The sequence below is a fragment of the Arachis ipaensis genome, chromosome B6 (genome assembly GCF_059453495.1).
Source record: "Arachis ipaensis isolate K30076 ecotype BB chromosome B6, ASM5945349v1, whole genome shotgun sequence".
Taxonomy (NCBI): Eukaryota; Viridiplantae; Streptophyta; class Magnoliopsida; order Fabales; family Fabaceae; genus Arachis; species Arachis ipaensis.
The window spans coordinates 117,251,910-117,269,654 of record NC_142441.1 but is presented as its reverse complement, the minus strand read 5'-3'; the positions used below and the strand labels follow the sequence as shown (position 1 = coordinate 117,269,654).

General features: G+C 41.0%; 1 protein-coding gene across 1 annotated transcript; it reads right to left on the bottom strand.

Moving 5' to 3' along the window:
• Positions 1-10,452: 10,452 nt before the first annotated feature.
• Positions 10,453-16,464, bottom strand: LOC107647164 (cardiomyopathy-associated protein). The gene is made up of 4 exons (XM_021105574.2): positions 16,121-16,464; positions 15,935-15,990; positions 12,886-15,810; positions 10,453-11,762 (listed from the first exon to the last, which is right to left on the bottom strand). Exons 3-4 carry the CDS (start codon positions 15,769-15,771, stop codon positions 10,836-10,838), a joined length of 3,813 nt encoding a protein of 1,270 aa, XP_020961233.2. The 5' UTR covers positions 15,772-15,810; positions 15,935-15,990; positions 16,121-16,464; the 3' UTR covers positions 10,453-10,835.
• Between the last annotated feature and the right edge of the window lie 1,281 nt (positions 16,465-17,745).

The following is a 17,745-nucleotide window of genomic DNA, read 5'->3' as shown; positions in this document are numbered from 1 at the left end:
AGATACGTCAAATGATGCGGATAGGAGTATTTCTGTGAGCTCCGTTGGCAGTGTTGGAGCGAGGAAGAAGAAAAGATTCGTTGCACCAAAATGCAATTGTGGGATTCATGCAATTCTATTCATGTCGTCAACATAGTCAAACCTTAATAGGCTATTCTTTGGATGCCCATATTTCAAGGTATGAAATAATTAGTTATGTTCTTATTCTTGTTAAGATCTGTAGCACGCATCTCTTCATTGCAATTCTAATTTTGCCATTTTTTACTGTGCAGACTGCAGAATCTCATTGCAAATATTTTCTATGGCTGGATGAATATGTTTCACTGTTTGAAGAGGAGCAAATAAATGATCATAGTCTTCATGGTCGGAATCCAAAGCAAAATCATTTGTTGGATGCAGCTGTTTCGATGGAGGAGAAAGTAACTAAGCTAGAGGACAGAATTTCTGGCTTAGAGTTGCAGATGAAAAATTCTAGGCATGTTAAGTGTATTAGGGGTTTTCGTTATCCATTGATGGCTCTTGTGTTTGTCTTTAGAGTTGTATTTGCAAATTATCTCCGATAAATTGGATAGCAGATAGTAGGTCTATGATGTTTTTGTTTTGGAAGTGCCTGTTGTTGAAATAGTTGTATCACCTAATAGTGTAAATTTGATTTTATTAAATGGAATAGTTGTGTTGGTTGTTTGGAAAAGATTGACTATGTCAAAAAAATAGAATGTGTTATACTCTAATTCTTGCAATCCATGAAAACCAATCTAGTAATAACTAACAATAATATGTAACATTAACAACTTCGTATAGTTACCAAATGTCAACATTTTGTGCACAAAGTGACTCCAAAAGTGGGCAACATATAGTCCTATACCAACATTAGAGACACAAAGATAAATAGAATATTATAGGTTCTTAATTCACACAGGCTATCAAAACAGTAACCAAAAGACTGTTGTGGCTGTATGTAAACTAGTTTATCAAAAAGACCACATCTACTTGTTATAATATAAACCTAGAACTACACTTCTAGTTCTTCCTCATCGTTTGATGCATCTCTTCCACTCCCACTTTCTTTGCTATTGCTCATGGTGGTCTGGGTTCCATACACGAAACAAGGGAGAGAGACGATCAGACTCGTCTAATAAAGACACCTGGAAACCTCAAAACGACAGCGTTTGTGTGTTGTGGACGAGGACAGATAGGCCCCTGTCCATTTCACCTAGCCACGTGGGCTTCCATCTTCCACGTAACCACCCAAGCTATCCATGTCATCCACTTGCCTACACACATTAGCAATTTTCGTCAAGTTTTCGCCGTGAAAATGACAGAAGGACCGCGTTGGCAGACGGAGTACAGGGTCAGGACCAAAATGGATCGTGTTTTTGGTTAAGGATCGCGTTGTCATTCGGAAAAATGGACAGGAACTGAATTGGTACTTTACTCAACAAATAAACTGATTTTGCTTAAGTATTTATGATTCGTTGATTGATGTGATCAAGAAAACTTGCTGGTAATTATAAGCAGTTTCTGTCTCATTAATCAAATATTAGTCTCTAAGTAAGATCTTTGACATTATATTTTTTTGATCTATTAAAAATAAGTCTAATTGTTGTAGTTGTTTGATTTAGAGGTATTGCTAATTTGACAACTAAACCATATCCGATAAGGCAATAACTACAACTAGGTGTATTTTTGCGAGATATTTTTTGTATTTAAACAATAACCCAATATTTTTTTTTGAGTCCCGCTACATTTGAGTCTAAACCATATCCTATTTCTTTTTTATTTGAATTTTTTTGATCTCCTCCTTCATTTTCTTCTTCCTCCTCCATTATTATTATTGTCATCACTAACAACACCAACATTTTGCTAACATCTTTATTGATTCTGATTGTGATGATTGAATGAATCGAAAATATTATCAAAAAGAAACTATTGTATAATATCAAATGAACCGAAAATGATCCATTATATAAATTCGAATTCAAAAACACCTGTGTCTCGAATAAACCGAAAATATTATCAAACGAAACAATTGTATAGTACCAAATGAACTGAAAATTAGCTAAAAAAAACTATTATATAATACCAAATAAACCGAAAATTGTCCATTATATAAATTCGAATTCGATGATAACGATAACGACGATATATATTAGAAGACAATGACGATATCGATTATGATTATGATGATGGAGGAGAAGGATGAAAAAGAAGGAGTAGACGAAATTCCAATAGGAGTAGGAGGAGGAAGAGGAAGAGGTGTTGTTGATGACGACGGTAACGAAATTAAAAAGTAATAAAAAAGGAGGATAAGAAGAAGACGTAGCATCCGGAGTGAAGAAGAAGAAGAAGAAGAAGAGGGGGGGGGGGGAGAAAATAGGAAAAAGAAACGCGTAACTCAATTCACTTGGATGTAAAATTGCTTGGATGGGGAGAATTACTCATTCTTTTCCGAGTAAAGTATTAATTTGGTCCTCAATGTTTAGGCCAAATCCTAGTTTAGTCCTTAACTTTTCAAATGTCCTATTTTTATTCCAAAAAATTTCAAACAGGTTCAATATTGTTTTACTGTTAAATTTGATACTAATAGTTAACGGAATGAATGATATGGACGTTAATAATGGGGCAAAAAACCATATTAAGCCACATGCAGAAATGTGTAACCAAAATACGCCAAACAGAAATTTGTTTCAGCAATAAGCCAAGGGGCATATTTATATAAATCGAACCACCTAGGTTCGAACTCTATTAGCAAGTAATTCGAACCATCTAAGTTCGAACTACTACTGGCAGAATGTATATAATTCGAACCGGTTAGGTTCGAACCAGGAGAGCATGTAATTCGAACCGGTTGAGTTCGAATTATGTGGAGAGTAGGTTAGTGTAATAATTCGAACCAGGTTGGTTCGAATTATGGGGAGAGAGGTTGATTCATGTAATTCGAACCAGGCTGGTTCGAATTACATGTATCATGGTTCGAACCAGGTTAGTTCGAATTAGTAGGACTCAGAGCTCTATATAAACGCTGTAAACGTGATTTGCTCTCATTAGAGGGTGTAAGATGGCTAGTGAGGAGGAGAGTTTTGCTGTTTTGGTACACCACAGAGGATCCATCAAGAGGAAAACTCGGTCCGGAGTGAAGTTCACAGATAAGAATCCTCTCTATATTGTGGTGAATCGAACGACAAGCTATGATGACCTGGTTAGATCTGTGCTGATGAAACTTGGCCTGGAAGGTGCGAAGCGGATTAAGAAGTTTTTCTATCGCATTCCAGTCACGATCCTGCACGATACGGTGAAGTATGATTGTCTCACGATTGGTAGTGATGAGGACCTCCAAGTCATGTTTCTTTGTCGGAGGCAGTTTCCGGAGGTCCGCACACCAGAGTTGCTGGCAAAGCTGGTTGATGTGGTATCCAGCTCAGGGGGTTCGAACCGGAATACCACCAATGTAGCCACGGCAGCTGGCTCCAGTTCCATGGCTGATGTGGCTTCTTCCTCCGTCCCAGTTTACGAGCCAGCGGCCCAACTTGTCGCCTCCCCGTCATTTGCTGTTGATTTGAATGACGGCGTCCGCGACGAGGTAGGATCCTTTGATGTTCTGCCAAACCCTTTACACGGCGTTCCACCGGTTGGCGTCGGAGACGGAGAATTGGGTGATCCTGATGAGGACGACGTTGAGCCCGAAACGATTGAGGATGATAGCGGGGACGAGGTTGTAGCGGCTGGGCCTGCATTGGCTGGCGGTGGTTCTAGCTCTGGCACACAGCAGTATCCACCATATTTTTCTTCGCTGGACCTGGACACCATGACGCATGAGGGTGCGTTAGGGCACGCTGTTGGATTCGGAGCTAGAGATGCGGAAGGGAATGCTGGTCTCACAGAGTTCCAGGTTGGTCAGCAATTCCAGGATAAAGATGAGGCCCTGTTAAGTGTGAAGACTTACAGCATCCGGCGAGGGGTACAGTACAAGGTGGTGGAGTCCGATCACCGCCGGTATGTGGGCAAGTGTTCCGAGTTCAGGAATGGGTGCACATGGTTGATTCGACTGAGTCTCCGGAAGCGCAAGGGCATTTGGGAGGTCAAACGGTACAATGGCCCTCACACTTGCCTGGCCACATCCATATCAAGTGATCACAGAAGTTTGGATCATTCTGTGATTTCGGCGTTCATTATGCCAATGGTTAGGGCTGACGCATCGGTTAGCATCAAGGTGCTCCTGAACGCCACGGCAGCGCATTTTGGTTTTAGGCCGACTTACAGGAAGGTATGGATGGCGAAGCAGAAGGCCGTTGGCCTCATCTACGGTGACTGGGATGAGTCATACAGCGAGATACCTAGGTGGGTGTTGGGTGTCCAGCTGACGATGCCTGGTACTGTTGCGGTCCTCAGGACGAGCCCGGTTCGAGTTGGAGGACAGGTGGACGAGTCTCAAGCTTATTTCCACAGACTTTTCTGGACTTTCCCTCCATGCATCGAGGCATTCCGGCATTGCAAGCCGCTAGTCAGCATTGACGGCACACATCTATATGGTAAGTATGGGGGAACGTTGCTCATTGCGATTGCACAGGACGGGAACTCCAACATTCTACCTGTCGCATTCGCACTAGTAGAGGGTGAGAATGCGGAGTCCTGGACATTCTTTCTCTCGCACCTTCGGCAGCACGTGACCCCGCAGCCCGGTCTGCTGGTTATATCGGATAGGCACAACGGCATCAAGTCTGCGCTTGAGGCCCCGGACGGAGGTTGGTTACCGCCATCTGCGTACCGTGCATTCTGCATACGACACGTAGCGGCTAATTTCGCCCTTACCTTCAAGGGCAAAGACGCTAGGAGGCTTCTCGTGAATGCAGCGTACGCTAAGACTGAGGTTGAGTTTGATTACTGGTTTGATATACTGCGGTCTGAAGACCCGGCGATGTGTGAGTGGGTGAACCGTATTGATTACTCCTTGTGGACGCAGCATCGCGATGAGGGGAGGAGATTCGGTCACATGACGACGAATATCTCCGAGTGTGTGAACTCAATCCTCAAGGGTGTAAGAAATCTTCCTGTAGCATCCCTGGTGAAGGCAACATATGGTAGGCTGGCCGAACTCTTTGTTCGCAAGGGGCGAGAGGCTGAGGCCCAGGTGGGCACCGGACAGCAGTTCAGTCAGCATTTGGTGAAGTGTATTGAGGCCAACTTGAAGACGGCCAGGTGCTTTACGGTGACGTTGTATGACCGTGATAACTCCGAGTTCACCGTAGCGGAGACCACTCCGACTGGTACTTTCTCATTGGGTACTTACCGAGTATCGCTTGCCTCCCGGACATGTGACTGTGGGTACTTTCAGGCGCTTCATTTCCCATGTCAGCACGCACTTGCATGCTGTGCCTACGCACGTGTCAGCTGGAGCTCCTATGTTCATAGCGTCTATCAGATGACCTCGGTGTTCAATGTCTATCGGATGGGATTCACACCTCCAATCCCGGAAGGCTTCTGGCCACCTTACGATGGGCCCACCGTGATTCCGGACCCAAACAGAAGGCGTGCGAGAGAGGGGAGGCCTAGATCCACAAGGATACGGACAAATATGGATGAGGCAAATCCGAACAGGCCAAAACGGTGTGGCCTTTGTCGCCAACCCGGACACACTAGACGTAGCTGCCCACAGGTAGTAGGATCGTCTCAGACAGGGCGAAATTAGCTTCCATGATGTTATTGTTAGTGTTATTTACATTTAAGTTGTCTTTTTAGATGCATTGCTTGACCACGTATGTAACTTGTTGAGATTAATGCATTGTACTTTGGCTGTTGCGAGTAGTAATGAATATGTTGTCTTTCATTACAAGTACTGCTACAGGACTCGTTGATCCTCATTTTAATAACTAAACGACATCATTATACCTTGTCATGTTTCATTTAATACAAATAGTCAACGTCCCCGAACACAAGTTACGAACAACATACATAAACAGAGCACTACATAATAAGAAAAGTACGCCTAACTATCATACATGACTGAAATAGAGGAAACAAAATACATGAAATGTGACTCATCTAAACAGATGCGAACCAGTACCACAGCGACATGCTACCCGTGCCCTCTGACCTCGACGGACAAGCGGCTCCTCATCCTCTATCTCATCCTCATCCTCCTGCGGAGCAGGCTGTACTGGTGGCGCAACACGCAACGGTGCTGCCGACGGTCCTGCGACAGACTCTGAAGCAGCGGTGAAGGCGGATGTAGGGGTACCTCCAAGACGAAACTGCTGACCAGCGGATGAGGATGGAGGCTCGTTCAGATCAACATCTAAGGGGGGCTGGATCCCTGAGGTCTGGCCCCCTCTGCGGGGGGTCACGTCACCCTGCATGATGGCGGTGATCTCATCTAGGAAGCGTGGACTCCCGAAGTCCCCAACAAGCGAGTCTGACCCAACAAAGTCTGCCCACTGTGATCCCGATATGCGCCAAGGTGTACCACTCTGCTCAGCCTGATCATCCGCTGGCACACCAATGAAGTAATCTCCAAGAGGGCCCGATCCAGGTCCAGCTTCACCAGTGTCAGCCCCGTCACCGAGCCCTGTGCCATACCACTCACCTCCATGACCGCCATCGTGTGTGCTAGTACCTCCATCGTGTGTGCCTCCTCCAACGTGGCCAGGCTGGTCGTCATCGTCGTCCCCATGGTCAGCACCCCTCCTCGCCCTATGATCCGGCCACCTCCACTGACGCTGGCTCCTCCGTGTCCCTACACCCATCCTCCTCTCAACCCTGCGCCTGTCAGGCACGTCATCCGGAGGATCCATGTCAGGCACTCGCCCCGGACCCCGCTGTGAGGCCTCAACTGGTATAGGAACTGATCTCGGATCCCCCAGCTGAGTGTCCGCGGCCAAGAACCTCTTCCCATGCTGACTCCACCACTGAAGGAACTCATGAGACGGTCCGGGGTCGGCAACAACGTCGAACCTCAATACACTGTCCTGACGAGCCTCCCAGTATGCATGCCACTTCGGCATGGAAGAGGGGAACCATCGATCGCCGCCTCTCCCGTCCTTGGACATCAGAAAGTCGATGTTCAAGGCGGGACGCGGAGGGGCCTGTACCCCTCCAAACTAAGGAAGAACACGATCTATCTGATGCCACTCTATGACAGCAAAGTAGATCAGCGCGGTCACAGAGCGCCACACCGCCATGTGCCGAGGCTCCAAAACCTCCGGATGCAACACCTGAAGTACGTCGGGGCTACTGTACGGCATCCATATAAACTGCAGAACGAACCCACCCTTATCAGGGCAACTGTACGACCCAAGTGTAAAATATTTAACTTAAAAAGCATCACTTATTAATTAGCATACTAACCTCCCTGGACTGTAACCGGTCTATCCTAAGCCTCCACATCTGCACTCTCGGACCCTTCTCGTTACCGGAAGGGTTGTAACCTGCCCATCTGCACCATACACATGAGTTACATATACTAATATCTGTGTTTACATTATGCAATAGAGTATTAACATACACGCAGATCTGTAAGTCATATTGAAAAAGAATAGGCCCAGTATAGTACCTCGACGCCAACGGCCAGCTGAAAGTCTCATATCCTGCAGGCCTAAACTGAGGAAACCGCCAAAAGATCCAAGACTGCAGTAGCTGAAGCGGGCCCGCTAACTTCACAACATGTCTGTTTGCCACTCTGCACATGCACCGGTACAACCAGGCCAGTGCTGCCGAACCCCAGCTGTACGTACCCAGCTCCTCCAGCCTCGCTACATACGGAAGCCATCTAATGTGAATCCGGTTGCCAGACTTGTCCGCAAACAGCTGCGTGCCCAGCAACATCATGATGTACGCACGGACATATCGGCGAACAGTGTCATCATCTGCATCCTCAGGGCACTCACCAAAGGTCTCCTGAAACCAGCTGCAGTTCACTGCGTACTTCTGAACCTGACTGGTAGGAGGTATAACTCCTAGCAACTCCTGGAACCAGACCCAGGGTGGACGGCCGCCATCGATGTATATATGGAACTCTGACAGGCACCCGCTCACGTAACGGCCATCCACTGGCAAACCCAGCTGGTATGCCACGTCCTGGAGTGTGATCGTGCACTCTCCGAACGGCATATGAAACGTGTGCGTCTCGGGACGCCATCTCTCCACGAATGCACTGACGAGCGCCTCGTCTAGCCGGAACCACCGGTCGTTCAGCCTTGCAAGATGGTATAGCCCTGCCATCTGCAAGTATGGAACGTATCTGTCATCAAGACGCATGCTCTGCTGCCGCCTCATGCTCCTAATGCATCGCTCGGGCTGCGCATGAAAAGAACCGCATACTGAGATATATAACTACACAGGTTTTACAGTAAACCGGTTCACATAAACCGGTTTACAGTAAACCGGTTTACATAAACGGGTTTACATAAAACGGTTTACATAAACCGGTTTACATTAACCATTTTGCTAAATTAAACAGCATAACATTACATGAAAGATAACTAACTGGAAAACAAACCCTAAACCACACAACTAAACCGCTAGCATATACCACAATTAACGAGATCCATTAACAAGAAACAAATTCAATAAACCGGCTTACTTAAACCACCTAGCATGAAACAACTACCCTAAACCACATAAAAAAACCGCTTACAAAAATCGCTAACAAAAACCGCTAACATAAACCACCAACATAAACCACTACCAAAAACCACTGACTTAAACCACTAACAAAAACCACTACCCTAAACCACCACCCTAAACCACTAACATAAACCACTAACTTATACCTCTAGCTTAAACCACTATCATAAACCACCTACATAATCCCCTCACCTAAACCACCTACATAAACCACTAACATAAAGTACCGTCTAACCAAGATGCAAAACCACTAAGGCACAACTAACGCTTGAATCAAAAATATTTCCGTACTAACCTCGTCGTTGATGACCCCGGCTATATGAGCGACTCCGTCCAACCGATATAACCGTGCCGGATCGTCCCCCATCAGCAGAGTAGTCCGTTCAAGTCTTCCTCGGAGAGAATCTGGGTCGTTTTCTCTGAGATTTTGTGGGGTAGGGGGAGGGATAATGGTTCGAATGAGGGTGATTCGAACTCCTTATATAGTCGAATCACACCTAATTCGAACCAGCCTGGTTCGAATTATGAAGGAGTGCACTAGGAGTAATTCGAACCAGCATGGTTCGAATTATGTATGAGAGAAGTTCGAACCTATGTGGTTCGAATTATTCAAAAACGGTGAAGACTAAATCGAACCATGTTGGTTCGAATTATGAAGGAGTGCAATTCGAACCAGCTTGGTTCGAATTATATTAAAATACAGTTTGGCTCATTGCTGAAACGAAATTGGATTTGGCGCATTTTGGTTACAGGATTCTTGCTTTGGCTCAATATGGTTTTTTGCCCTTAATAATGTTATTAGTTAAGTTATATTTTATTTTATGTGTTAGAAAAACATAACCAAAATCTTCTTGTAACATTTTTTCTCCTCAATTTCTTTTTTATACAAAATTTCAAATCCTAACAATTCAACATCAAAGAAAAAAATTTTATACTAATGATTGTCAATAGATTGATTTTACTTACATACGGAAATCAAATGATATTAGTTCTTCAATATGCGAATTGTTTGTGTCAAATTTAATGGTGGGACAACATTTAACCCGCTTAAAATTTTGTAATTGAAATATGACGTTCGAAACGTTAAGGATCAAATTAGGATTTGGCTAAAACATTGGCGACCAAAATAATTATTTACCCTTTTTTTTCCCTTATGCTCGTTTCCCTTCTTAAGCACAGCACTGTTTCAATATAATCTTAGACTACAGTCAATTGAATGGCATGAATAAGTGAAGAAATTCCATCTTCAGCCAGTACGGAGAGAACATACCGTGTAAAATATTAATAAAAATAAATTGATTCTTTAAACTCTTCAGATTATTGAAGCAAACTAATGAAAATTTTTAAAATTGCATGATACCAAGTTTCTGAGAAAAAGCTTGACTGCCCTTACATTCATAATAGACCATATATACCAATGCGGGAAATAAAATGACCCCAACTATCAAAGAGACAAAAAGAGGGGCGGGGGAGATCCAGAATGAGAGTGTAGTAATTCCGAATTGCTGACCAACAAAACACCACATGAGAGCCAACATTCCAGATATCTAAAAGGCTCATAAATCATAATCATAAATCTTGGGACTTTGAAAAAGAAATGCAGTACACTGTTGGGACATGAGACAGGTCAATCAATTCAAGAGATTCTCACCATTTCACTGATTAGTAAAATGGTGAAAACATAAACAAACACAAATGAACTCTGTGGTGCACCATAAAATTAACAGATCAATGACAAAAAAGAACAAACCTGAAAAGAGATTAAGAAATGAGGGTGAAAACAGAAAACAACTAGTTGCTATATACACAAAAAAGTAAAAAATAAAAAAACAATAAAAAAACTCCAAATAAACATTTCTACAATCACATTGTAATGTAATGTACAATACACCAATTTTCTTTTCTTAGGGACGGGACCACACAACTTGCAACTGTTGGAAAAATAATCTCTCTCAATCTATAAACCAAACTGGCCACACTCAGAAGAGGGTAAAATTGAACCAAAAAACTCCACACTTCAAGAAATAAAACCAAAAATAAATCATTCTTGAAGAAACCAAATCCATCAAAACTATAGAAACCTCACCTGACTAACTACAATTGACCAATACATGTCAGTGCCAAGGCTAGGATACCAAACCATCATCAGTGAAGAAAGAAATAAAACACCACCATATATAAGAAACTTCAACCTCTTTTCTTTTCAATTCTCAGTTTCAGTCTGAATCACTTGAGCTGGAGCTGGAGCTGGAGCTGGAACTGGAACTAGATTTCCTAGTGTGAGATTTCGTCTCTTTACTGGAGCTGCTCACAGGTGCATTTTCCAATTTGTCTTCTGGAGTTCTCACCTCTTTACTGGAACTACTTACAGGTGCATTTTCCAATTCGTCTCCTGGAGTTCTGTTCCCTTCCTCCGTACTGGCCGCTACATCAGCAAATTCATCCACCTGTGTTGAGCCAGCTCCATCTGCTTCCACTTTGACTGATCCCTCATTCAAATCCGAAGGTTTTGTCAGCTCCTGTCGATTACCTTCCTGGATTTGCATCAAAGCAGTGTTAATATCTTCCAAAGATCTAGCTTCAACAACATGAAGGTCTGATTTAGCTTCCAAGTTATCTTTAGATTCTTCACTTTCAAGCTGATCCTTAATCATACTTGGAACGATGACCTCCTTGACATCCACTCCTTCTTGAAGCTGCTTAAAGGCCAGGTAAATATCTTCAAGTGATCTTGCTTCAAGAGCTGGGATCTCCTGATCAACATAGGCTGTGATCTCGGGCATGTGGTTAGTATGAAGTGACTCACCGTCTTTGTTGACGTGAAAATCCCCAACGGTGTCCAACTCCATCAGGAATCCTTCATCAATTTCCTTTATATCATTGATACTTTCTTCGGTAGCTTGAGACGTGTAGCTCTCAGCCGAAGTATCTGGATGTTCTTGTGCCTCACTGAGGTATTCATTATCAACAGCCTCATGGCCAATGACTACCAAATCCACTTCGCCAGTAGGTGAATTGAACTCAGTAGTCTCAGATATTTCAGAAGTCGCTGATGAGACATTTAGAGGAGTTTGGTCTGTGGCATCATGCAATTCTTCAACTTCGTCATTGTTGGAAGTGTCAACACCATATGCAGATTCTATCTGGAAAACATAAGAATTTTGCGAAATGTTGGAGACTTTATTATTAATTTAAGAGCTAATTAAGATCATCGGATCAATAAGCCCATTTTTCATAGAACAAATTTAAAGTCACCAATAATGTTGATGGGTACTTGAAAACAACAGGATAAGAACATGTTCATTGATAATGTCCATGTAAAAGAGTCAACGACTACAAAATTTGGATAATCAGTGCTAGAATAGGGAAATTCCATCCACCTATGCAAGTTAAACTGTAATCCACATGTATATGACTAATAAGTAATAAGCATCATATTTATTACAAAAACTACTAGAGACAGTTTTTCCTCTGGTTTAGCAGGAGTTAGTTAAACACTTGTGGATAATCAGTTACAGATAACATAACAATGATCTGTTTAATGCCAGCTTATCTAAACAGGATTAACATTTTCTGGTTATATAACAACTAGCACTGTTGGTAGAAGATCGGAATTGAGCTTTTCACAGGAGCATAATTGAAAGAAAAAAAAAGAAAAGAGATGAATGATCAGGAAATGCTGCATGAAAGTCACATAAATATGGGTTGGTTGGAGAGAACCAATAAAAATTGGAAAAAGTTCCCTGTCTGGGAATCACATAAGAGACGGACAATTTAAGATAAGTTAACTTACTTAAGGCAAAGAATCTACAGGGAGTAGATTCTAAATATCAAATTGATACGATTTCTGTATCTTCTTTTTTCTTTTTGTTTTTTACACCTTCATGGAGAATCTTAAAGAAGAGATAGAGGAAAAAAAAATGTCCTAATTTAGATGGATAAAGAAATAGGCCTGCATGGAACTACACAGCTCCTATTGGAAGTAAAATGGTTACTGATACAGTCTTGTAACTTCAATGGCAAGTTCATAAATAGCAAGTAGGGTCCCAAATGGATTTACATGAATACTGGAACTATCATTACAAATCTATTGTTTTCTCTGTTAAAAATGAAAGAACAACAAAATAATACCTTCCAAGAAAGAGTTTTAGATGAATATATTTTTCCTTTGTGTGTTTGGCATTCAAAAACAGTGGGACCCTTACAGCAAAAGAAGTTGAATGGACTGAATATTAGATAGGAAGGAAACACTATAATATAAATTACCTCACTTTCATCATGACCACTGGAAGATGGTCCAGCTACTAATTTATCTGAGCTTGACTGAACACTTTCCATTTTAGAGGGAGATTTCACATCAATTTCATGTTGACTATCTGATGTAAACGAAGCCATTTTCTGGTCAAAATCTTGGCGAAGATCAATGTTGCCTTGCTCCATGGATCTTGACAATAAGGCTTCATCTTCAGAACGAACACTAGGATGAACTGCAGGAGCTTGCGCAGATTCTCGTGAATGCTGTAAATCTAGTACTGCAGAATCAGGCATATTAGCATTTTCAAATCTTGGGACTTCGTCAGGTTCTGGACCTCCTCCCACGAATTTATCATCTAATATATTCAACTTTTCAGAAGCCATTTGATAGTTTGAATCAGGAGAATCAAAATCCTGAAACTCAGGTGTAGTAGGTGCACTCTGATGAACAGAATTTGGCGAAATTGCAGAAATCCTATCTGCAGGAACATGGTGCTCATTTTTTACTCCAGTATGTGGTTCAGAAGGGGCTGCTTCAGTTTCTACACGACCAGAAGAATTACCTTCTAGTCTCTCATCATGTGCTTTACATTCCATATCTGACAAATTAGCCGTCATTTCAACCGAAACAGGAGGCATTGCCCTCTCAAGAGTCTCCATGGCTGAATCAGAAGATATTGAAGGAAAAGAATCAAGCTTTTCAGCAGCAGGTGGACTAGAATCATACACAGGTTCTACATGTTGATTGTCTTCCACCTCACTACTTGCATTATGGAAATGAGATTCATCCCCTGAAGATTGAGCTGAAATTCTAGATTCCTCCCCAGAAGTTTGAGTTGAAAGTCTAGATTCTCTAGATTCTGCAAGATGACCTTCTTGATGCTGAATATTTGCTTCTTTTTCCATTTTTTCATCAGGTATATTGTCAATCACTTCTGATACTGAAGAATGGCTTGATCTGCTGCTGCTACTGCTGTCATCATCATTTGGTTCACCTCTGAACTGTGTCTCCGCAGCATTTAATTGCCTGGGGGTTTCAACCTCACTCGTGTCATGATAGAATTCCATCTCAGAAGGATTCTCCATCCCACCCAACAATATTTCAGCTTCATCATGGTGAAGGGTGCTATTCTCAGTTTCAACATAATCAGTTGCTCCAGAGGGTTGGCTTCCATGTTCAGCACCATCAGAAGCATGATCAGCATCAGTTATTATTACAGCTTCTCGAGACAGGTCTTGCTCACTGAGTTTCCTCTCATCCTGATCAATGGAACTAACTGATTCAGTATCTGGAACAGAACTCAACTTTGAATCACTCATTTCGCTTGATTGCCTCTGGAATGATGAATAGCTTGTTCCCTCTGAATCCATCCTTTCAGATATAAAGATAGGTTTCCAATTAATATCATGCCTTTCATGCTTGGACATCCCAAATGCTGATGGACCCAAGCTGAAACTTTCATGCCTCCGAAAAAATGCAGAATCCTTTTGATTGAACATTGAGAACTCCTGTTGAAAACTGTCTCCCTTAAGATCAGGTTTTTCTTCATTTGGGTCATAAGGAATATCAAATGGGTTTCTTCTAGGCTGCAAAACAGATGGAGCAGATCCCGGAATGGGAGGTAATCCCATGGCAGCATAGGACTCATCAGGGAGATCAAACGGGTTATGTCTTGATGTAGCTATGGGTGGAACAATATACGGAAGATCAGCAACATCTAAATCTATTAGATTCTTCTCGGTCATCATTCTCCGTGCTCTTCTCCTTGCAATGAGATTTTCCAACCGTTGATTCCTCTCTAGCTCCAAAGTTCCCAAGTCCATGAGATTCTTTTGGTCATCCTCGGTCCACTTAATAGCAGATTTACTTTCATCCTCTTTGCCACCGTCTGTTTCTTCTCCCTCTTCGTCAAGACCATCCTCCCCTTCACCATTTTCAGCATCTCCGTCTGACTCAATGCTCTCCTCATCACTTTGCTGAGACTTATCAGACACAGCACCAGAAGTGACATGGGACAAAAGAGTAGGTTGTGGGGCATCTGGATCTAATAGGGGGTGGAGTTCATCGAGCATTGGAATGATATCAGCCATAGAAGCATCAGGTGAAGAGCTCTCGGCCTGATCTGAACCCGACTCCACAGATTCCTCATCATCATCATGGTTATCTTCCTCCTGTTTCCAAGATGAACTGGCTGAAGGGTCTGCATGATCTCCTGGAGTTTCCTCATTCTTACTCTCAGAAGTATCATCATCATCATCATCATCATCATTTACATTTTCAACCATTACATATTGCTTCTCAATAGCTTCCTCGTCACTTGAAACACCCTCAGACCTCATGTTCTCTGCGGTGTCCCTCATCTTTACAAACTCAAAACTGCGAAATTCCTTATCCACTTCCTCGTCCAATTTCTTATCAGGCCGATCACTTTGGAAGTTCTCTTGCTCTGGCAGTGCATCTGAAAGAAAGCCATGATCCTCTTTCTCACCCAACAAACTGGCTTCATCAATGCCACTGTCATCTACATCACTTCTAATCTCCGAATACCCTTTCACAAAATACCTGTCATCTCTGTGAGAAACCACAGTATAACCTTCCGAGAAACCAGTTTGGAAGGACGAGATGCCATGAGTGACCTTCTCTTCTTCTGCTTCAATTTCAGGCACATTTGGCTGCCCGAAACTGAGGAGGGTACCAAGCAGTACAGCAGTGCAGACCAAGACAGGGGATGCAGACACCAAAATAGAGAACAGAAATGGAACAAATCTATACAGAAAAAACAAGAACCCCAAAAAGCCAACAAGGAATGGGTGGTTGCAAACTGATCTGTAACACCCTCTGATTGAAATGACAACAATTTTCCTAAATCTGATTCCAATTTCCAAAGCTGATCCCATCTCACTCTCTTTCACTGTCTCTGTTCTCCTTCCCTACACCTAAAAGAGAAAAACAAACGAGTACCCCAAAGAAGATCCATGAACAAAGTTGCGACAAAAAATATATATCTAAATAAAAAAGAAAGTTTGGAACTTTAACATAATTCAAGCTAAAAATACTTACCTTAGAAAATGAATACAAAATCAAATCCCTATGAATCAGACTGATCGAAGCAATCCCTGAAAAACAAAAAAGTTAAATAGAATGAAAGATGATCGCAGCATGATCAATCAGAGAATTAAAAAAAATAAATAAAAAGTTGAAGCAAATTTCATAAATGGACGGTGAAATCGATGAAAGAATAAATACCGAATCCTAAGAACGCCGGAGAGTTGGCGGTGTCGGGTTTGCCGGAGCACGACGGAGGAATGGGGAATGGCGGTGGCGTTTTCTCCAACCTTTTGGTGCACACACTTATGACTATATTTGATCAGAGAGAGAGAGAGAGAGAGAGTGTGTGTGTTTGTGTGTTGGTGGTTTTGTTTCAGAAAGAGAGTGTGATGTGAAGAGAGAAGAGGAACGAATTGAAAGAAGAAGAAGAAGAAGAAGAAGAAGAAGAAGAAGAAAGAGCTATAAAGGAGACCATACACAAACACAACTATTTACTCCGTCGTCCATGATTCATCATTCATGAAGAGTGAATAGAAGATTACAAGTGTTTTAGGCTATAGGAATTAGGATAAAAATATTTACTGTAACAAATTATTAAATTAACTCCTAGGTATGCTCTATAATTTCTATTTTCTACTTTTAATTTTGAAATGTTTTAATTTTCGTACCCTTTTAAAGAATTTTCACAAACAATTAATGTGTATTTTCATATGAACAAAAGTAATTCATTTTTAAATTTATTATTTAAAAATTATTTAAACCCATAAATATAATTAAATAATTATATCAAACTTATTGTACTAAACTTAAACTCAAAAAATAAGCTCGTAATATGTAATTAACTATCTAGTGTAAGTAGATATGATTTATTTTAATTCTAGGATAATTAAAATAAAATAAATTTAATATTTTTTATCATATTGTATAAATTAATATTTTTTTTTAATTTTTGTTTTAAACCAAACCAAACTGTTGTTGTTGGTAACTTGGTATCCAAGGACCAATTGTGTATGCTATGCTAAATTGCTAATGCGACGTGATACAAGGGTGAATATAACATATTATTTGGGTCGTTTTTTATGCAAACAACAACACAATTACAGATAGTTACAAATAAATTGATTTTCATATCTTGAAATGTAAAAGAATTTTACATGAACAATCAATAATATATTATTCTATTAATAAAAGTAATAAATTTTAAAATTTATGACTCATTTTTTTAAACAAAATTTAATCAGATAAATATGTAAAACTCTTTTATTAAAAGTAAACTCATTTACAAATGGTAAACAATTTAAGTTTTTACTTTTTATCAATGTAGTCCTCCCTGTGTTTGCTTTATGTAAAGAAAGCTTTTTGTTATGTAGTGCCTTTTTTCTTGTTTGATATTTGTCAATGAAATATGTGGAGGCATCCCATGTTAGTATGTTACTAATCCTGAGTTTTTTTTTTTCTTTTCTTTTCCTTTATTATTATTAAAGACAGAATTCATATGAGATAAATTATAAAAAGTAAAGTATAAAGTAAACAATATTAAGAATCATCGAAAAAGGAAGTAATTTTCTAATAAAATAACAAAATGCATAAAATAAAAGCATCTTAAAGTAATAGCATTGGTCCTAAAACTAAAAAAAAAACCTAAGAAATTAAAATAAAAGATAATTAAAAAAATCTTATCAGCATTTTTATTATAGCCCTCAAAATGTCATCTTTTTCAAGAAAAAAATAAAAAATTAAAAAAATAATTAAAAGAAAAAGAGCGTACCACAAGATCACCAATTTCTTTGGAAAACAAAACTCAAGCCCCGCATAAGTACATA

Coding starts and splice junctions, on each gene's coding strand:
- LOC107647164 (XM_021105574.2), bottom strand. CDS start 15,771: ATGGGATCAGCTTTGGAAATTGGAATCAGATTTAGGAAAATTGTTGTC. Junction 11,763..12,885: donor GTGGTCATGATGAAAGTGAG/GTAATTTATATT, acceptor TATGTTTTCCAG/ATAGAATCTGCATATGGTGT.